Genomic DNA, 21,684 nt, shown 5'->3' with positions numbered 1-21,684 from the left:
GAATTTATTTCTAGCTACTTCCTAGTTTATCCGTAGCAAATTATCAACATTTATCTCTAGCTAACCCCTAGTTGATTAATAGAAAATTATAACAAATTGTCAATCCCTAGTTGATAGCAAATTGTATTAACTTAGCCTTAGTTAATCTCTAATTGATGTGTAACAAATTGTATCAACTTAAACCTAGCTAATCCTTAATTGATTAGCATAAAAGTGTAACTTTTCGTACATCTTCCCCTATAGTCCCAATAATAGGTAAAGGTTGAAGAGACCCTCAGGTGAAGATGTTTGATACATATTCTACTAGACAAGCTGCACAAGCTCCCATAAAATCTATTATTGTTTTCTTTATGTCAATCCAATATAAAAATTGAGCTATTCAATAAGTGTGAAAGCCCCTAAAGGTGACATGTGATATTCATGGAACAATTTTGGAATCTAGCTTGATGATGTTAACAAAACCAAACGCCCTTTGTAATGTAGTCATGTTATAAGTTATAATGAGCATACGAATTTGATTGACTTGTAAATCATCACTAATTTTCTTTAAACGTGGGTCTTGTCTCACTTCAGCATCAACTAAATCGACATCCTACGAAAATGATTTGGATAACACATAGTTTTGGTTCTCTCAATTTTGCTTCTTCACATTTTCATGATAAGGCATTTGCCCCTTATTAACTATGCACACTTTTTATACTATTTCAAATTTGTATCCCAATATGTTATAGGTTGTGTACTGAGTGAGGATTCTAAGAATGAGATTATCATTACTCTATAAATATTGGACTCACATAAATAAAGATATTAACTGATGAGAGTCGATGAAGGTTCTTGTGATGTAGCTTACCATGTGAAAAATAACTATTTGATTGGTCACAAGAAATTTATCATTTCATAAGGGGAGGATTTAGTTTCCCAGCATGTGTGTTAGTATGTGAAATAAATTCAAGACATGTGTTATTGCTTTGTTATATGTATGATGAGAATGTAATTACTTTCAAGGAAAAAAAATACTACATTAAGAGGTTGTAGGTTGTGCATAGAATGAGAATTCTGGGAATGAGGTTATCATTACTCTCACTACAAAAAAAAACTAGCATTAGCTACGACACAAATCTGTCAAAAACAGTCAAAATCCATCAATAATGATTGTTTATTTTAACATATTATTGACAACCTATATCGATTAAAACTCTGTCTGTAACAATTACCGACAGATATAGACTGTCAATAATTATTGAAGGATGGTCCGTCAGTAATTATCGAAGGATATATGTCTTAGTAATTACCGATGGAAACATCCATCAGTAATTACTGAGGGATATATCCCTCGGTAATTATCGAGGGATATATCCTTGGGTAAGTTCTTCAATAATAGTTGTGGCAGATTTAAATGCAATGTTATATTGGTTATTTACCCAACCAACAACGTCGATCCAACACTGTGTCCTAATCATGTCATTGTCATCTTGACGGTCTTGTGATTGCTTAGGACATGAAAGTTGCTCTGATCTAACCTGTGATAGTCTACTTGAAAAATCTTCCTGTTCAACATTATGCATAGTTGAATATTTCAATCCTTCAACTAGGATACATGTAAGATAGTCAATTTTGTCTTCTATATTAGTTATATTTACATTGTTAGTTTCCAACAACTTAACTTTGTTGTCATAGGTACATGAACATAGTCATTGTGGACTAAGGTCGGTTTTCCATGTACGAATTTGTTGAACATCAGACCATCCAACCTTCTGGTAACACAGTTGAAAGCAAACAAAATTATTTGCAAACATGGATGACTGAGTCAAATAGAGACATATACCTTGTGCCATAGATTGATGGGTATGGGTTGCAAAATGTAAAATTTCATTAAAGTTTAGTTAATTAGTTTACTAACTATTTATGATTCATGATAGGTCTCACTAGCAAATGATGGTCGTCATTCTTAGACAATGCAAAATTATATGGTTTTGTTTGCTGCACAAGAGAATGAAAAATGACTTGAAAAACATGTTTCAAGGGTAAGTGTTTTTCTTTTTATGTTTCAAATTCATGTTGACCTTAAATTTTTATGATGAATATAGTTATATTAATATTACCTTGTGTTTTCAATATAAATAGAGTTATGGGTAAACCCCGAGGTCAGCTAGTTCAAATCTTGTATCCAAAGGTTGTAAGTCATTTAAGTTTCTTGTTCATTTTCTATGTTATTGTATGATCTACATGTGTGACTATTTAGTTTGTCATTTTAGTGTAACAAGCAGCTAGATTCATGGAAATGTGGCTACTATGTCATGTCTTGGAAAAAAACCATCATTCGAGCTGGCATTACAGATGATTGGACTGAGGTAATGATGTTTAACTTCAATACATTACAAATCAAATTTAGCTTTGAGCATATGCAAACATAATGAATTTTTCTTCATTTTGCAGCACTTCAAGAATACATCTCCTATACCAGATGAGACAATAAAAAGATACGACAAGAGTGGACAACTTATCTTTTGAAGAGATGGACTTAGGACCCGTGCCTTTAGGAAGACTTTTATTATTGTTGAACATTAAGTAGCTTTAGTTTAATTTTAAGTTTTGATAGTTTAAGTTTTGGATTTGTTTTTAGATTGTTTAGTATCCTGTTAACTTAAAACGCATAGAATATATTATATTGTGATGTGCTAGGATCATTTTCTATTTTTCAAGTGTGACTTTATTGTAAAAATAAATTATTTTTTTAAAAAAATATATAAAGTAGACGTCGGTTAGTGCACGTCTAACGTCTATTGGCATCCGTCAGTGCACTAACCGACATCATCTTCATTCCGGTGTTACTTCATGGACTTACGCGCTCTTAGACGTCAGATATGGGAAAATCGAACCTATTTTGACGTCTGTTGGGGGATCCGACGTCTATTGACGTTTGATGAAGGATTTGACGTCCCATTGACGTCTATTGAAGGATCCAACTATGTCACCCAATATGACGTCAAAGCGGGATCAAATGCCAAAAATCCAAAATAACATACGCTAAAAGCATTTTTTTTAGTAGCGCAGATACATTAATTGTATATTGATTTTCCTCTCATCTTAATTGAATTTTTAGAAAAAAATATTAAGCTACACCGTATTGATACACAGTTTTCTATAACAATTACTAACACGTTTGCTTATTATTTTTTACATAATTTATTTAATTATAACTAAACGTTCATGAGAACACATTTATTAATATTTTATTGCTTAACTTACTGTATTATTTTCATGCGTATTACGTAATGTTGTTTCACACTTACAAGAAAACTTGGGTGTTACTGTAGTGGAAAAATAAGTAAAACGGGACATGAATTTGGTTTGCCTAAATTAATTATAAATAATGAAAAGCAAAAGAGTGTTGCTCCTTGCACCTCACCCATCTCATCCTACACCTCCTGTTTTACAATTTTGTTCTTCATTTATTAAATTTTAATTAAGTTTAATGTGATTTAACGATGTTTCAACGTCTAATAACTCCAAACCCCCATTTTTTTATAAATCCTATGTGCACCCCTTTTTCTATTCCATCACTTTTTTTACGGTTGTGGTCTTTTCTTCACTTTTTTTTGTTTCACTTATTTGTGCTTACCTTCTGAAAGTGATGATATATTAGTGGTGATTTTGATCAACTTGGGGGTAGTTGTGCTGTGTATGGTGTGATTCTTGGAGGAGAAAGGCGGTGAAAGAGATTCGTGCATTCGAAAGGCATCGAGGTTAGTATATAATATGCCTATACACCCTTATTCGGCATTGCAACTGCGGTTAAAGATGCACCGACATTCAGACGCTGGTTATGCATTGCCGCACCTCAAAGTTCGGCAACCCTCAACCGAACTTCGAAGTGCGGTTGAGGGTGAGTGTGCCGCACTTCCAACTTCGCTTAATACTTTTATCATATTTTTATGTTATTGTATTATGTTTGTTTAATACGTTATATGTTTATGTTGGTGATATATTATGCTGTTTTTTTATACTATGTTTGATATATTATGTTTGGTTAATACTTGGAATACAAGCTCTCGAGATCGGGGCATGGCTCAGGAATCACCTCCTTGGAGAAACCAATTACATTAGAATAAAACCACGAAGTGGATAGTGCATAACTGAGAGAAAAAGTCACATTTGAAAGACAGATTGTTGAGAATGGTGATTCAAATATTCTTGAAAAATTCCCAGCAACATTAATATTTGCACCCATCACATTCTTGAAAGTAATGCTACCAACAACTGGAAGTGCACTTGTGTTAATGGAAATCGGAGTATCCTATCATGCTTATTCCCAGGTGAATATTTTCCAATTCTGCATAAGAAATATAGATACTTTTCATACTAAAAGTAATTAATATGCTTGGAACTATGCCATTTGTTTAAAGGGATTCGACAGTTGTATGAGAAGTAATGTTCTAAATTTGAAAGTTAATGCGTTCTTGAAAGAAGAAAGATAAAAAAAAATGAGGAAAAAAGAACTGCAATTCGAAATGCACTAATATTCAATCTGTGTTGGAAGTGCGATAGCCGGCATTGGAATTGAGTAAAGTAAACATGAAAATTAAACAAAAATTGGAGGTGCAGGACGAAATAGATGAGGTATAGGGAGAATCACTCAAAGCAAAATAGTAGTTCAAAAGAATACGTTAGATGTCGAAGGAAAAGGATAGGAGCTAATGCACTATTGGCAATGAGCAGGAGTCCATACACCTTTAGCGAAACAAACGCTAAACATATTTATTATTTTTTCGGGCTTACATGATGTTAGAAACGTCTAAAATCTGATACAATTTCTTACTTAGTTATTTTTCAGATATTGACCTGGTGGACTCTTAAGGCCTAAAACTGATAACAAAAGTCCGAATTTCCATGGGAGCAAGTTCTACAATTTGATTTTCTGGATTTACTGGTCCTCCCCTCCGCACCTTAGATTCTCGAGGTGACCCTTTTACTTGCCAAACCAACCTCTTCCTCTCCATTTCTGCTCTTTCTTGGTTAGCTGATAAGCTCACTTCAGTTATTTTCTTTATCTGAAACACAGAATTTGAGGCACATGAAGAACCTTAGACAAACAAACTAGCTATATAAAAAAAGGAATATTTAATCGTGATCTTTTTCTACCTGTTTGGAGGAAAACACCTTCTTCAGTTCTACAGTTGCCTTAACTGAAAGATGCTTGTCCTCCTCAATCTTGTATATGACAGAGAAAGAATTCAGTGTGTTGAAAAACAAGGCTCAAAAGCAATTGAAAACAAAGAAACATAAGAAGGATAAATTCATCTCAGATGTAATACATTATAACCAAGTAGACAGCAGCTGAAGAGAATATACCTCGTATAAGTGTGCCAACCGAAGGAGAACTTTCTCATCACCCAGATCCTGATGAGTTCCAGAGATGGCTTAAGATTATAAGTGAACAAAAAAAGCCTTTTTTGAACAAATATTTGATGAAATGAAAGACATATGCACCTGGAGGGTTATTATTGCAACGTTATCCGGTAAGTTGTATGAGGAATCTATTCCCGAGAAGGTTGTGACATGAGATTCTCCCCGATGTGCGTCACTCTAGAAAATATGTGAAAAAATGAAGGAAATATTCATGAGTAGGGAGTTACAGAGTTCAGCTCACTAGGAACACAATATTATCAAACACTTTCTGACAACCATTCTATAATCACCTCTGTGAAGGCTAAAAGTAAGGGTGAGTATATCTCCTGACCAAATGATCGACGCCATCTAGCACCCTCTCCTACTGGATCAATTCTGAAATAGTATTTCCCTAGCACCTGCAAAATTTATTGTATATCTTGAATGAGCAAGAGGGTAAAACCAGCTTATAATTAGCCAACACATCAAGAACTAAATGGAAATATTTGTAAAATTAGTTATATAAACTACTTCTGTTAAAATATTAGCTTATAACTTATTTCAACTGACTTATGTGGTAGCTTTAGTAACTTGTAAGCTCCTAGAATGGCTCACAAAACACAAAAGGGTATATAGATTAACTTACAGTTAACCCTGTGCATGTATTACGGATGCAAACTGTTTCATTTAGTGCCTCTGCAACACCTCTGGAATCATCCTCAAGTAACCTCCTATACAAATGAGAGAAAAGGGAAATGGTGGAGTTTGATTTGTAGAGAATATATTATGCAATGAAACGATAGGAGATTTGAGCTTTAAGCAACATCACAAACCTATGAACCATTAGTTCCAATTGTCCATCCATGATGCTGGAGCCCCCCACAGCTCTATCTACCAAAATAGAAAACTCTTTCCTTTTATCTTTCAGGTAAATCCCAAGGTTGATCTGAAACATGAAACTAGATTCCATTAATCAACAACTTCATGGACTGTGTCTTCATGTGTATAATGAATGTAGCATCTTCTAACACACATGGTTCAACATAACATACTGGGTAATAATTTCCAGCAACAGGTTGATTCACTTCCAAGTGCCAGTCTTTTCTGTAGTCTCGAACCTGTAAATGTAAGTCATTATAAATTTGTAACAATTTATTAGATTAAGCTTTGATATGGAAAACCGTTGCTAGAACTAAAAACGGTCAATCTGCTTGACTTACACGCTCAATGAAATCTCGTCCATTGGAATCAGTATAGAAGGTTTTGCTGCTTGCCAAATTTGTTTTAATCTCAGTTGCAATTTCCTTGCCAACTCCATCATCAATGGGTATAGGTCCAACCTGATGTAAAGATAGCTTTATTATGACTAATGGCTCTTACACAATGAAGTTTTGAAAATCCTGGTCAAGAAATTTGGAAAAACAATTACTTACAATAAACTCAACCTCAGCATGTTCTTTGCCCTTGTACAGTCTAGTAGTCTGTTCAATTAAGCCATGGTCAAATATTGAACTCTGAATCTTTATGATTACGGTTCTTTAATAACTTGAATGTGTTACAAAAACATGTTAGTTACATTTTTCTTACCACCATTAATGATTGAAAGAAGCAAGATGGTGGTAAAGTCTAATTTTTCTTTTTATAAAAGAGAATGAAAACTCACCTTTTTTTTTTCTCTGTGATTCCTTTCCATTTGCCAATGATACATAGGATAAGTGGGTGATGTGTGGATAACTTATCCACGTCCCCTTTATTTCCTTTTACGCTTTATTTTCTCACTTTACAAACTTTTCATCCTTTGTTCCATTTCTAGACAATCATCTTATTTTTCATGTACTAATAATAGAATTAAATGGGAAATTATTTTAAGTCATTTTAAATTAATTAGATTTAGCTCCTTAAATATTTTATTTACTTTGTCTTATTAAATAAACAAAAATTTAAGATTGAACTCAATTAATCAAATATAAATTTTATAAACGTTAAATCCAATCACCATTGTCAATTTATTCGCTGAATAGTCTCTTTTAAAAAACTTGTACAACCTTTCTTAGAAGCGCTTTAAAGTGGTAAACTTTGTCTTTTTTCTTTCTAAATTATATTTTATATATATATATATATATATATATATATATATATATATATATATATATATATTAACAAACTATTGGTACAAAAGTATGACTTACTTTTATAATGACTAATTTCCTTTAGAAAAATATATATTTTTTAAATAAAAATTAACTTTTTAATGGTCAAATAGATAAAAGTAATATTTCTTTTTATTTTCAAAATATTTACCAAATTATAAAAGTATAATAGTCTAAAATTTTTAATTCTATTCATCTCACACCAATGTATTATTCAGAACTCTACACATGAGTACATATTCTGTTTGTAGATTCATATGGGATTAAAATGATTATTAAATACTATATATATATATATATATATATATATATATATATATATATATATATATTGAAAAACTTAAAGAAAATTTATTAGAACAAAAATAAATTATAGATAAGTCAGATATTAAATAAGGAAAAAAATTCAGATGTACCTAAACTATGCACTCACTGCACTGATCTACACCACACAGATTGGTATTTTAAAGAATGAAAAAGAGTTGAAAATCCTCATCATTTCTTTATTAAAGAAAAAAGGAAAGGATCACTTACTTCTGTTGTCACTGTCCTAGGACATATATGAGAAAAGTAGGTGACATCTGACTCTGCTTATTTTATGTGTCTTTTTCTTTCTTTCTTTCTTTCTTTCTTTTTTATACACATATGTAAACAAAGTAATGTTATAGGACCTGGTATATCCATGAATCAATCTGCTGATGCACTTCATGCACAATTGGTCCCCGAAAAACTATGAGAGGAGACTGAAATTTTTCAAATGAAAACCAACAGATTTAGTTCTAGCAATTACCGCTAAATATATATTGTTAATTGAACGTAAATTTTTAAGTAGATAACTTCACCTTCTTCCTCTTGGAATTGATGGGAAATGGTGAACCATCAGGTCTAAAAATATATGCTCCAGATGCCTTTCAACAATTCACAACATTTAAATCAATTGTTTGACATAACTAATCATAATCAATTCAAATCTATGGATAAAAAAAATGTTATCACCTGAGGAACAGTTTCATCTTTATCAACTCCTTTGCCGGCGTAAAATTTATATGCCTGCTCTAGAGCTTCTTCCACCTTTTTCATTGTGAACAGAAATTTAGAATGCATGCCGTGTAAACCTTATGGAATAAACATCCTTAGAAGCACTTGCTTATTATAGTAAAGATTTTGGCAGACAAATAGAGATGTGACATCCAAATCACAAACCTTGCTTCTGCTGTTGATATATTCAGTAAGTTTCCGTTCCTTCACAGAATAAGTTAATTTCAAGTTTTCTGGACCCACTGTAATTATATCACTTTCATTCTTTGACTTGTGAGCTACATGTCTGTCTGAAATAGTAGCTGCGATGCAATTGCAAATTTTCTGCTTTAGGAAAGAATAAAGTCTCCCGCAGAATTTATAGTTTGGTCTCGTATTTGCAATAATGATAGTACAATTTTCAGTAGGAGAATAACAAAGCAAGACTAACCTTCATTTTTGGCATAGGATACATAGTAAGTGCTAAAACCAAGTGGGGGAACAGTTGCTGGAAAAGCAAGCCAGTATTTGGGTTTCACAGTTGGAGACACTCCCAAGTATGCCATAGTGTGATAATTTCTTAAACCATGAAAAAAATCAGGTATTGGCACCAACTGGGATTGGACTCGTTTCCCGCTGGAATCCAGAACACCAACGTTTTCATTGACAACCTGAGACAGATTTGATAGGCAAATAATGTGACCCATGAGATTTTTCCTATGTTCAAAACATTCTTCGTTCGTGTTGATAAGCATGGTATATAATTACGCTGGACAAGAAAAAATGTATTACAATTACAATGCTTCAACTAGAAGGCATCAATTGGCACATAAAGTATTGAACAAATGCTTATGCATGAAGCAGATAGGCTCATAGATAGGAAACTCACGGGAATCCTTATGATATCTTCTCTTTTCCATCCCAGAGGATTGTAAACAACAACCTCCTACAGGAAGCAATGTATTAGAAAAATCTTAATCGATAAAATTCTGCGTTCTAATAAGCAACAGATTTGATGTCATCAGTCCTAACCAGGTTTTTCCCATTGGAGAAATCGACTTCTGATGCAGGACAGTAACTTATGTTCAGAAGTGGACACTGTAATGACAAGACAGAAAAGACAAATTATTCAAAACATGTTAATATTTTTTCAGCTGTTTCAAAAGTAACACAACCTTGCGCTCCAACTACAGCTTTTATCTTGAAAAAGTTGCTAACAAGCATTGTGATGGTTATGAATTGTAAACTTTTGACTTAGCTCTACTGACTTAGTTTCTCGTTGTGCACAAAGAATGAACATCAAGAAGAAAGATTATCCATGTGCCTTAAGATGTTATCTGAAGACTAGTAATTAACAGCTCACAGTTGTTGAACAGAGAACATCACTACTTGCCTGTTGAAATTTAATCTGTGGGTTCTTACATCCCGTTTTGGTTGCTCCCTCTGTCAAACAAGCAAGTGATTCTGCAACAACTTTCTCAGCCTGAACAAAACATTGAAAAGAAAAATTATTTTTGAGATTGTAAATAATAAAGTTCTAAGAGAACAGATATATAGACAATTTTATTACCTCTGTATAACCTATTGAAAGCCGTTTAGCATAATCATTAGCAACGTGCTGCTTTTCTGTGCCAGATACTGCATCATGATGCTGAGCAATAGCCAAAGCTTCGGCCAATGAATCAGTGTTTGGACCTAAGGCACTCTTCCCTTTGAAATACTCCAACTGTCTTGCTGCCTGTTTCAAGAATAAAGACCAATAAGAGGCCAATTTAGAATTTTGATAACTTTCCAAAATATTCCTATGGGATGTTAAGGTTGAATAAATTATAATGCTCCTGATCACACCACTTTCAGAACAAAAAAAAAAGAGCTTAGTTTAGCCTCCTAGACCGTCTCAAATTTAATCAAATACTTAATTGCTTCAATTGACAATAATGAGAAGCCTTACCAAGTAGTATCCACTTATCAGTCTGACATAACCTTTGAGAGCAGGCCTGCTTGTAAAATACCCGGTCCAATATGCATTCACACGATCTGCATACCTAATATATTGATGATCCAGAGATGAAATAACAAGTTAGAAGAACGAAAAGGAACGCTAATACGCAACTAAACAAGAAATCATTGCTTTTGGGTTGGCAGTGCAGCCACCAGTTTCAAAATCATGTTGTAGGAATAAGTTACGATTGCAGTTTCTTCCTGAAAGAAATACAGTATATTTTGCATTTTGGAACTCACGGAAAGTAGTCATCAGTCTTGATTGGCCATGCCTCATTTGTAGCATGTTTGGCATCGGTGTATATTGATGGGGTTGAGTACAAGGCATGGACCCGACCATCCTAAATAAACATGAGTCAGTTGTCTCATTAGTATGTGAAACCCCTATTGGAAATAAGCTTAGTTTGATTTAAATTCATGAGCAGATGGAAAACTAGGCAGCCTAACGAATCATCAACAATCAAGTAAGCAGAAGAAAATTGTCAATTAAGGAAGGAGTTGAAGATAAGTAACCTGATTAACGTAGTGAATAAACTTATCCATTTGCCGAAACCAGCTCTGCGCGTATTGGTACTTGAAATCTGTCCCCATAGTCCACATGATATGATTTGTGCGCGTAATATTGGCCTGAAACAGGAATTTATAAGCAATGTTCAATCAAATCAGTTTAAGTGAAACGGACAAACTTCTAATCATTTTCCATTTGGAGAATCTATATTTTCATTTCTCGGAATTTCGGACACTTAAATCATGTACGGTAAACATTTTAAAAGTGAATTTTAAACCAAGCTAAGCAAATTGCAGAGAGAAGAACCGGTATTCCGTCTTAAGATACATTTCGTACCTGTGATATTGCTGCTGCGACAAACTCGTTTACTCTTTCAGGGACATTGTAGTCGAATAAATTGACATCATCCTTCAAGGGAAAAAGAAGTTTAATTACATAGCACACTTCCTGGAAAAAAACAAAAAGGAAATTGGCCATACAGCAGTATTTGACTTGGATTTTACCTGAACAATGGGAGAATCGTCATTTACTTCGTAGTAGAAATTACTGGGAGGTTCATAATTCTCAGGGAACGCACCAGAAAATATCTGTATCCATGAAAAATTTTAAGGATCCGTTCGTAAAAGTCTACTGGGGGAGAATGAAGTGAATCCAACAGAAGAAAAACAAGGTTTTTGTTGTTATTGCCCTATGCAGAATCGATACAAGTTATAAACGTAAACTGCTTTGGGTTACTCACCTGTGATGATGAACCAAAGCTCTTAGAGCCCCGCCACACAACTTCAAGAGTTTTTTCATCTTTTCTCTTTGCTCTGTCTTGATAGTCAATCCGTGCAAAGAATAGAGAGTCAAATCCAACCTATGCCAACAAGAGTTATGCAGCTTAAGAAAAAATTAGCAATGTACAGAAAAAAAAAAATCTGTTTGTAAAAATACTTCGATGTCATTTTCCCCGGCAAAGTTAACGTTACCTCTGCCCCCAACAAGTAGGCCTGAACAGCAGAATGTCCAAATGGATCAATCTGCCACCCTATTCTTGGAGTCACTCCAAATTCTTCTTTGAGAAATTGATGTCCAAGAGTTGTCTGATCAATCATGTCAATGTAATGAGTAGCAGCCTCATCATGCATACAAAAACCTCCATTTCTGCAACCCATAACCTTAGGATTTAACGTAATGTCATCGAAACTGAATGCCATTAATACATTAAAGCAGAAGAACATTCATCATGATCAATTTTCATTGACTTCCTATAATCAGAACAAACAAATTGCTTCATTCAGTTATCAGAGGGTGTGAAGGTGGAAAATTAGTCTGCTTGTGAATCTTTCAAATTCACACTTCCTACAGAGATAGAAGATAAGATAAGTGAATACATGAACTCCAATTGACCAGATTTGACCAGCCCCTTGACTATGTTCCGAATATCATCACTTTGTTCTCTCCACCATCGCTGAAAAAATGCCTGTAATACAACACGAGCAAAGAACAACAACAACTTATAAAGGAGTAACTCAAATACAAAACACCACTTATCTTCACTGTTTTTATCGCCACTCAATGTGAGATATCCTAACACTTACCTGCTCAACATAAATGAACTTGCGATTCTTGTCAGCCAACAATGCGGGTACCAGGGAATCGAGCACGTTCTGAACGCATGCTCCCTGCCACAAAAGTGAAAATGAAAGCATTGAATGTAACTGAGAGACAGCATGTATGTGTGGAAGTGAGATTGAGAATGACCTGAATTGAGTTGTTGGAACCAACATAATACTGATCAATAGTCTTCAACCAGCCAACATCGTCGTGAGTGTGAGGGACCAAGTGAACGTTGATCTTGGCAGGGTCAATGGTTGTCGTTGTGTTATACCTTATATACTTAGATTCTGAGGAAATGACACACCCCAACAATAGTATAACCCATAACACACACAACCCAGTAGTGTTCTCCATGGACTAAGCAAGAACAGTCTTAATTGAACTAAGGAAATTTTGTTTATTTATAATAATGGCGATAAGGATCTCCGCTATCTTTGTCGCAGTTATTGTCGTTTGTTCTGATCCCACTGATTCCTATAGATGGACGTTAGATAAAGAGAGCATGAAGAAGTCACTGTCAGTTTAGGATTTCGAAGCTAAAAAGACTATTGATAATGTTAGTGATCCCCGCTGTCCCTGAATGTAAGTTATTCCACTCCTAGGTACTCTCACCAACTACTACCTCTTTAGCATGTGATCATACTTTAACATTCTCACTACTTTTACGTTTATTTCAAACTATTTTTTATTATTTTTTACTCTCTCCTATTTTAGAAAAATATAAAAATTTATTTTTATATAATTATTTTACTCTTATATTATTTATTAAATAAATATAACATCATATATCAATATCAAATATCAAATAAATATAAAAGTATATAATCTTATTGTTACTTTTCTAATAAATATATAGTCACTGATTCATAATAAAATTCTTATTGTAATTCATTTTTTAATTAAATATGATTTTACACGGCGTTAAACTGGTATTGGTTATTTTCTCTCCAAAAACTTAAATTTTCATATATTTTTGTTACCAAATTTTAAAAATGAAAGTTTGATTTTTTTAGTTTGTTAAAAAAAAATTTAATTAGTATTTAAATTAGAATATATCAAAAAATATAATTATTTTAAATTTTAAACACTTTTTGATACTTAAAAGAATTTAAAAAAAATATTTATTTTTAAAATTTAAAACTAATGTGCATTTGAAAAAAAAAACAAATTTTAATTTTATTATAAAATTTCAAATATAAATAAATAATTAATTCGTAATTCTTTTATCTCATACAAATTTTTTACTTTTTTTTAATCTTTATATCCTTATATCAACTAAGTTGGTAGTTTCCATGATGTAATACGTTACGGTACTTTTAAAGATTGAAAAACTTTTCATTACATAATTATTCTATCGTCTACACCTCTACATAAAAAAACGTATCAATTTTTCAATACGAAATTTATATCTTTATTAAATTAAGATAATTTTATTATATGAAAAAATAGAAAATGATATTATCTTTATGTAAAAATAATTAGATAACTCCTCAGCTATAAAATAATCTCTTAATTTTCACTTTTTTCTTATTATTTAAAATTATGTTATTTTACAAGAAATTGTGACACACATTCACGTGCATAAATGCCTATTTCTCCAAGTAATTAATAACGATGCTGTATTTTGTAGCTATTCTCTATTATACACCAATATTTTTACTGCTTTTAGTGTTTTGATTATGACTTTTCTTTTCAACATTTTTACAAATTTTAATATATATTTTATAACATTTTTAATTAACTTTTAGTTTCATTACTCATAAAAGAAGTAAAACATAAAGATGCACATTTTTTATTTGATTTTAACCCATGTGTAGGTTTGTTTTACTAATTTTCTCTTTCGAATGCACCTTTTCTGTTCTTTCCTCTCATACGGGTTGTCATTCAACTTTACACTCACAAACTCAATCAAAAACGGTTAAAAATTACGAACTTAATTAAATTTTAATTATTATATGAATTCAATATTTTTAATTAAAATGTTTAAAATAAGATTATTTATCCATTGGATTACTACTTTGTATCTATTCGATCCAATAAATATACTAAAGGATATAATCTAACAAGGTTCATTAAGTTTTTTTCATCTTGAAATAGCTCATAATACATTTATTGGAAAAGTATTCACAATTCAGGCAATTCTAACTAATCTCCTCAATTTGATATTATGGTCATAATTTAAGGTAAGATATCACTTTGTTATTATTATTTATTTGAGGTAAATATTATTTCAATGATATTATTTGATATCTCAACATAGGTCCACGATCCATGTTAATCTTATAAATACAATTAGTATTCTTTAGGAAATACTCAATCACTCTACACATCACACTCATATTCACTGCTATATTCTCATATAACCTAAAACTCTCTTACTGACTTAAGTGTGAGTCTTTCGCAAGTAGATCTTTCCTCGTATTCCAACCTTCAAGAGTACATATTTAGGACTTCAAAGCAGCTCAGATCACGCCACCTGTCCAAAAGATCTTGTTTAAGACCCCACTAAGAACATATTCCAAGGAGAGTCTTGGAGAGTAATTCTACTTTGATTTATAAGAATTTCTCAGATTAAATTGTGGTGCTTTAGAATCTTAAAAAAAGATGATATTAATACTTCATTTCTATAAGCATATACTCTTCAAAATTTATGTGTAGCTAATTTATCTATTATTTATACATAACATTGTTTTAGTGTTTTACCTCTATGTATTTTTTTAAATTTTTTTATAATAAATATAATTTAGAACTGTGATCTTTTTATGGATTTAGTGTGGTCTCATGATTTATATTCATTTCTTTTTTTTAATAAAAATCTATATGATTTTAAATAATTGATGAACTGCGATACGTAAACATAATTCAGATATAAAAGTTTATAATAAAACTTGACATGAAGTTATTTAAAATGTATAAAATATGTTTTTGTTTTTATTTGGGTGTATGATTATTATTTGTTTTTATTAATATAATGACGTGGTTATTACTTTCATCTTTTAGTTTTCAACTGTCAATTTAATTTGAGTCTTCCTTCTTTTATTTTTTTAATTCTTCAATTAATTACTGATGAAGAACGAAAAGGCCAAGTCGAAGAAGATAAAAGGAATGAATTATGAATTGAGTTTGAAAAAGTAAATGTAGTTGTGACATCTTTGATTAAAAACGTTTGGATAACATAATATCTAAAAAAAATATTTTATATATTCATAAATATTCAATTAAAAATAATTAAATTTATAAATTTTTTAAAATTTTGTATTGTATATGTCCAGATATATTCAGTGCTAATAATATGAACTTGCACCGTAATGACATGGCCAACAAGATGTCAGTTAAGGTAATCTCTACAAAACAACATTGACTAAGTTGACCAATCTAAAGTCATGATTAAAGTATGATTAGCACAATGATTAATTCAGACTAATTTAAAGCTATGATTAAAGTATGATTAACACAATGATTAATCCAAAAACCTAATCAATGTAGTTAACTACATGGATCAGGCTCATCGAGATAAAAAAAAATTCATAAATCATAATATAAATAACATAGTAAACTAGATGCATTATTATATTCATTAATTATTGTATATACTATGATCTTATGCATTTGGTTGACTTGAGCGTGAAAGTGTCTTTTATAGACACAACTCTCATTTGGATCGAAAAAGGACTAGTTAGAGCTAGGAGTGCTTGGAATTGGGGTCTTTGTAGAGCATATTTTGTTTTGTAAGAATAATTAACGCCTATCGTGAGGCCGACTTATATTCTGTGAAGAGAAAAGTTATATGGTATCCACTACGAGTAGGATGGTCAGAGCAAGGGAAGCGGGTCTAGGACTCTCATCGGCTCACATAGTCGCGATGCTAGAAACACATGCAAATGCAGCGAGAGTTTGTTGATTCAAGAAAGAAGTGTTGAAGAGATGGATGTCTTAAGGTGAGAGAACGCCAAACTCAGAATAAGGGTTCAGGTTGAAAGGAGTAACTAGCAAGGGGAAGGAGAAGGAAATCCTTGAGAATGCAACGTCAATGCAGAAAGTTGCATCTCACCTCCGTGTTGTCTGTGAAGCTGAAGGGAAAGCGATTATAAAACTGGAAGGGCAACAAACAACTCATTGGCAATAGGATGAAATCGGTGACACCCCTTTGTTGATGGTATCATGGATACCCCACTCTTTAAGTAGTGGAAGACCCTGACATTGGATCAATATGATGGCAACACCAATCTAGATGGGCATTTCGTCGTGTACATTACTCAAGTCGATCTATACTTGACTGATGTTATCGTTATGTGCAAGACCTTTCCTACCACCTTGAAAGGAGTCACCCTAGAGTGGTTTACCCACCTACCCTCTACTCCATAGATTGCTTTGGCATATTGGTAGCATTCTTTACGATACAGTTTCTCACTAGTCGATACCATCATCTCACTTCGTTAGCACTTTTGAATGTTAGATGAGAGAAAGAGGAATCTACTAACCTTTACTAATATGTTTGGGAAAGTGGCATCGAAGATCACTAGTCGATACCATCATCTCACTTCCTTAGCACTTTTGAATGTTAGATGAGAGAAAGAGGAATCTACTAACCTTTATTGATATGTTTGGGAAAGTGGCATCGAAGATCAGGAACTTGAACCCTGAAATCATTTTACACTATATAATCACGACACTGAAGCCAAGACCTTTCGTGGACAACCTATGCATGACATCGCCAACAAGTATGGAGGAGTTGAGGTAAGGAGGTGTTAAGTTTATGTAATTTATAATGTTAGCATTATAGATATTATAGCATAATTAACCCTAGAGGCTTAACATTCCATGGAATGTAGAAATAACATAAAAATAGAAGAAGAAATGGTGGAGAACATGAAAGAAGAGAGGAAGTACGAAATTTGAACCCTCCAAAAGATTCCTAAGCTCCCCTAATTTGTTTCTCTAAATTTCTTTATATAGAAATTGGATTGTGATTTGTTTTAGATTTTTTTGTTATTTTAATTTTCTTTATTATAATGTAATATCCTCTAATTATCTTCTAAATAAACAAATATTTTCAAAATATATTTGATTTTTATATCTAAAAATATTTGCTAGATTGTTGCATGTTTAGATGTTATTCCAATTTTGTTTCATATTAACCATTCTATTTTAAGTAAACAAAAAGGTACATTAGTTTATCCCAAAAAAAAATTAAAAGATAAAAATTTAAATAATTGTTAGGTCCAGACTTATGATATATTTATGCATAACAAATCCAATATTCCCGTTAAACATCATTAAGTTTGATTAGTTTGGTTATAGTTGAATTTTATTTCTATACAAATTTAAAGTAAATAAATTGATCAAGTTTAGGTTATTGAGATTACCCAATCTAATAAATACTCAAGTAAATGAAAGAAGAATGGTCGATAAATGATTGAAATAATATATCAGTTTTAATATAATAATATATAATATATTACAAAAATATAATTTATCTCTTTTCCTATACAACTTAATATATGTCATTTACTAGTCATCCCCTCCATTAATGATTATGATAATCAAGTATACTAAACTTGATTTAAAAACGCAATTTATTTTTACTATCCTAAAATAAAATGTCACTTTTCACTTTGCCTGCAAATAATATAACTTACATGTGATTGTGATTTCTTAAATCATATTCTTTCGCAGCTAACATTAATATTAAATTACTTGGGATTTTCCACGAGAAAAAAATGAAATTATACTTAGGACATAAATATCATAAGTGAAGCTGAACATAAATAAATATCATCAAATGAAATTGGAACACGGCTAAAGGCAGCTGGAAAGTACTCGCAAAATCATTTTTCCTTGGGAATTTTAAGCACCAAGATTTCAAAACAAAAATATAACAAAATTCATTAAGGTAACATTGGTACAAAAGCCTAGTGAATACCTCAAAAGGTAATATACTACGCAGTTTCTTTTTTCTTCTTGGGCATTCTATATCCTCCAACCACACAGGCATGGTCCCTCTCAAATGGTTCAAGGGTTACTTGTTCGAATGGTTTGAATTGATCCGCCTTCAACTTGTTCACTTCGCTTTCAAACACTGCCTCAGCAGGTACTGTGGAGTCTATGCAGTTAGCCTAAACATACACAGGATACATGCAAGTCAGAACAATTAATCTACACAAAATTCCCCCTTTGTGTTTAGGGTTTAAAGCCTGAAAGTCCCAAGTTTAAATTCTGGAAACACCCTAACCCTAAAAGCCAAGAAAATACAAGATAGGATCTCTGAAGATACCTTGATTGAAATAACAAAATGACCACCTGCTTTCAGATAATACGAAGCATTCAACCCCAAAATCCTAGCCTGCAATGCCCACCAAAAATTAATAAACAAATATTAACAAAACAATTAGTTACTTGATTGTTTTCAGGAGGTTTATCTTCAAATGGAATACATTCCGGCAAATATAGAAGAGAATAGACACACTAAAATCATAACACTACACGCAAATTAAAACTGAAAGCATAGGGAAAATAAAAGAAACTGAAATTTTAAAAAATAAAAGTAAAAATTGGTACTGAATAAGGAAAATTCAAACAAATGAATTCACCAAAGCTGTTGTATATTAAAAAACACTAGTAAAACTATATGGAATAAACATAAAACAAATTGATGTGCATCAGAAACTCGGATCTGCATCATCCATGCTGTCTTGAAGGGGAATCCGAGAAACTCATCACATGCACAGATTGTCTCACATACTAATAACTGGACACAAACAAACTTAGTAATGTATAATATATTATAAATATTATAGATATTATAATTATATTATATATATATATATATATATATAATATATATTCAAATTTCAAATTAATTAAAATATGAAACAAAATGATACTAAGAACACTGAAAATGGAGATAGAATCGGGCTCAAACACTCTAAACCCCGAATGCATTCAACTTAAAAGAATAAAGTAACAAAACAATATAAAAAAGAAAAGATATTGATTTGCATCAGAATCTCGGTCTGCATCATCCAAGATGTCTTGAAGGGGAATCCGAGTAACTCATCATTTACAAATAAATTTCCCAACAACAGAAGAAAAAAAACAAAAATATCCAATTAGCAAACTGTACTTTTTATTTAGCAAGATAGCACAAGAATTCAATACCCGGAAAGCCAATTCTAGCTTGTGAACTCCTCACTACAGAAAACTAGCAATAGCCACATTTCAGATCCTAGGAAAACAAATTCTAACCTAGATTTCTAAAAGGGCAAATGAACAACTGATGAATCAAAATCAAACAAACATTAATAATATGCCACTGCTGATATTAGTACATCAATGTCTTGAAATACTAGTACATATATGATGTAAATATGACGATTAAGAGAAATTAAACCACACCTGATCAGGCTGAGCAACATCAGAAAAAATGACATCAACCATTCCAACCAACATTCTGTATTTAGCTGGATGTCTAGCATCTTCAATAATGGGAATAACATTTGTACGTTTTTTTGCCATGTTGACCAAATCACGACCACTTCTATGAGAAAACTCTACTGCATAGACAACTCCTGACTACACACAAAGAACAATACACTCCAAGTAAGCTATTATACTCCACAGATCCGATATTATACATTTCTATAATATACTTACAGGGCCTACAACGTCAGACACGTGAGAAACAGTTGTCCCAGAAGCAGCTCCTAAGTAAAGGACTCTGGCTCCAGGTTTCTTCATGAACCAAAGTCAAAACTAATTAAATATTTGAAGTACACCTAAAAAGAGCAAGCTTGTTGCAAAGACAAACTTACAATCCAGATGTTGTCAACTCCACCAAGGATGGCAGCAGCCAACTTTGAACGAAAAGGATTCCATATTCTATATTCGTCTTTGGAACCATCTTCATTCTGCAAAATAAAGCTATTACTTCATAAATAACCTATATAAACTTAATCTACTTAAGGAATGAACAGGAAAAGTACCTGGACAGTAATCCTTTTTTCATTGTAAACAGCTTCGCCAGGAACAAGATTCTTAGTTACAAGTGCGTCTTCTTTACCCTTGGCAATGAAAATTCCTTCATGCCTATGCGGCTGAACTACGACTTTGCTCCCGCCCTTCATTCCACCTCTGCCACCGCCACGGCCACCACCCCTGCCGCCTCCACGGCCACCACCACCTCTGCCTCCACCTCTGGCTTTGAAGGGCGTACCCCTGTCTCCACCTCTTCCCCCACCACCTCTTCCTCTACCTCTGTCTCCCCTACCACCCCTAAATCCACCACCAGAACCACCACGACCTGCAGAAATTCAGACAGTTGTCAGGAAAAGGAAATGTATTACAATTACATTCTTCTACTAATAAAAGAAATCATCAAAACACAAGGAAATGGGCGAGTAAAACACAATCTACAACATAAAACAGGATGCCATCAAGTGCTAAAGCGAAATGCGTAAAGTGATACATCGATAACAGAAAAGTTACCTCTTGGAGGAGCCATCTTGGAGAGCAGAGAGTGTAAACGGCGACAAAGTGATGGTTTTAAGGAGGACTTTATAAGTAGGGTTTAAGAAGTAGGGTTTTCATTTCACACTGGAAATAAATAAACATAAAACACCTTCCATTATCTACTTCTCTAACCCTAGCGCATCACTTCCGCTCCACTAAGCCGGCCCAGCCCATTTTTCATGTCCTGTGTACTCAATTGGGCTTAGTTGGAAACACTCTAATTTCATTACTTTTAGGATATTACTTCCTGCACTCCCTCAAATTTCAACTTGCACACCATAAAATATATGAAATGACAAACATAACCTTATGAGTATTTTAATATAAACCAGACTCCCTCTTCTTCTCCATGGAGGTTGGCGCAACTGCTTCTAGCTTCGCAGTCAACAAGCCAATTATGGCATTGTCGTTTTATTGTAGTAAATTAAATTCCCACCACCTGTCAAAAAAAAAAATTACCTTCTCACCATATATGTTTTTAGTTTTTTCAATCTTTAGACTACTATTTTC

General features: G+C 32.6%; 2 protein-coding genes and 2 non-coding genes across 4 annotated transcripts; all 4 read right to left on the bottom strand.

Annotated features, from left to right (window-relative positions):
* Nucleotides 1-4,674: 4,674 nt before the first annotated feature.
* Nucleotides 4,675-13,119, bottom strand: LOC124836430 (putative alpha-mannosidase At5g13980). The gene is made up of 29 exons (XM_047311591.2): nucleotides 12,811-13,119; nucleotides 12,648-12,731; nucleotides 12,441-12,529; nucleotides 12,036-12,210; nucleotides 11,804-11,923; nucleotides 11,568-11,651; nucleotides 11,401-11,472; nucleotides 11,070-11,183; nucleotides 10,797-10,897; nucleotides 10,507-10,600; nucleotides 10,126-10,293; nucleotides 9,949-10,038; nucleotides 9,588-9,653; nucleotides 9,445-9,501; nucleotides 9,007-9,226; nucleotides 8,742-8,878; nucleotides 8,535-8,609; nucleotides 8,381-8,446; nucleotides 8,210-8,281; nucleotides 6,822-6,869; nucleotides 6,609-6,728; nucleotides 6,441-6,506; nucleotides 6,222-6,334; nucleotides 6,035-6,119; nucleotides 5,700-5,807; nucleotides 5,491-5,586; nucleotides 5,353-5,400; nucleotides 5,143-5,211; nucleotides 4,675-5,051 (listed from the first exon to the last, which is right to left on the bottom strand). The coding sequence occupies exons 1-29, from the start codon at nucleotides 13,018-13,020 to the stop codon at nucleotides 4,854-4,856; spliced, it is 3,045 nt and encodes a 1,014-aa protein (XP_047167547.2). The 5' UTR covers nucleotides 13,021-13,119; the 3' UTR covers nucleotides 4,675-4,853.
* A 5,364-nt stretch (nucleotides 13,120-18,483) lies between these two features.
* Nucleotides 18,484-21,279, bottom strand: LOC124836436 (rRNA 2'-O-methyltransferase fibrillarin 1-like). Its single transcript, XM_047311598.2, has 7 exons — nucleotides 21,151-21,279; nucleotides 20,649-20,965; nucleotides 20,478-20,573; nucleotides 20,320-20,397; nucleotides 20,062-20,238; nucleotides 18,941-19,009; nucleotides 18,484-18,782 (listed from the first exon to the last, which is right to left on the bottom strand). Exons 1-7 carry the CDS (start codon nucleotides 21,164-21,166, stop codon nucleotides 18,606-18,608), a joined length of 930 nt encoding a protein of 309 aa, XP_047167554.1. The 5' UTR covers nucleotides 21,167-21,279; the 3' UTR covers nucleotides 18,484-18,605.
* On the bottom strand, nucleotides 19,322-19,392 carry LOC124836437 (small nucleolar RNA snoR60). Its single transcript, XR_007028643.1, has one exon. It is a non-coding gene; the product is annotated as a small nucleolar RNA snoR60 (small nucleolar RNA).
* Nucleotides 19,663-19,732, bottom strand: LOC124836438 (small nucleolar RNA snoR60). The gene has a single exon (XR_007028644.1). It is a non-coding gene; the product is annotated as a small nucleolar RNA snoR60 (small nucleolar RNA).
* Nucleotides 21,280-21,684: the final 405 nt, after the last annotated feature.

Source organism: Vigna umbellata, chromosome 2 (assembly GCF_029865625.1).
Source record: "Vigna umbellata cultivar VRB3 chromosome 2, Vumbellata_1.0, whole genome shotgun sequence".
Taxonomy (NCBI): Eukaryota; Viridiplantae; Streptophyta; class Magnoliopsida; order Fabales; family Fabaceae; genus Vigna; species Vigna umbellata.
This window is presented reverse-complemented; position numbering and strand designations above follow the sequence as displayed.

Coding starts and splice junctions, on each gene's coding strand:
- LOC124836430 (XM_047311591.2), bottom strand. CDS start 13,020: ATGGAGAACACTACTGGGTTGTGTGTGTTATGGGTTATACTATTGTTG. Junction 8,447..8,534: donor AAGATGAAACTGTTCCTCAG/GTGATAACATTT, acceptor AATTGTTGAAAG/GCATCTGGAGCATATATTTT. Junction 5,401..5,490: donor TTGCAATAATAACCCTCCAG/GTGCATATGTCT, acceptor GGAACTCATCAG/GATCTGGGTGATGAGAAAGT.
- LOC124836436 (XM_047311598.2), bottom strand. Junction 20,574..20,648: donor AAAAAAGGATTACTGTCCAG/GTACTTTTCCTG, acceptor TTTATTTTGCAG/AATGAAGATGGTTCCAAAGA. Junction 20,239..20,319: donor TGTCTGACGTTGTAGGCCCT/GTAAGTATATTA, acceptor CTTTGTGTGTAG/TCAGGAGTTGTCTATGCAGT.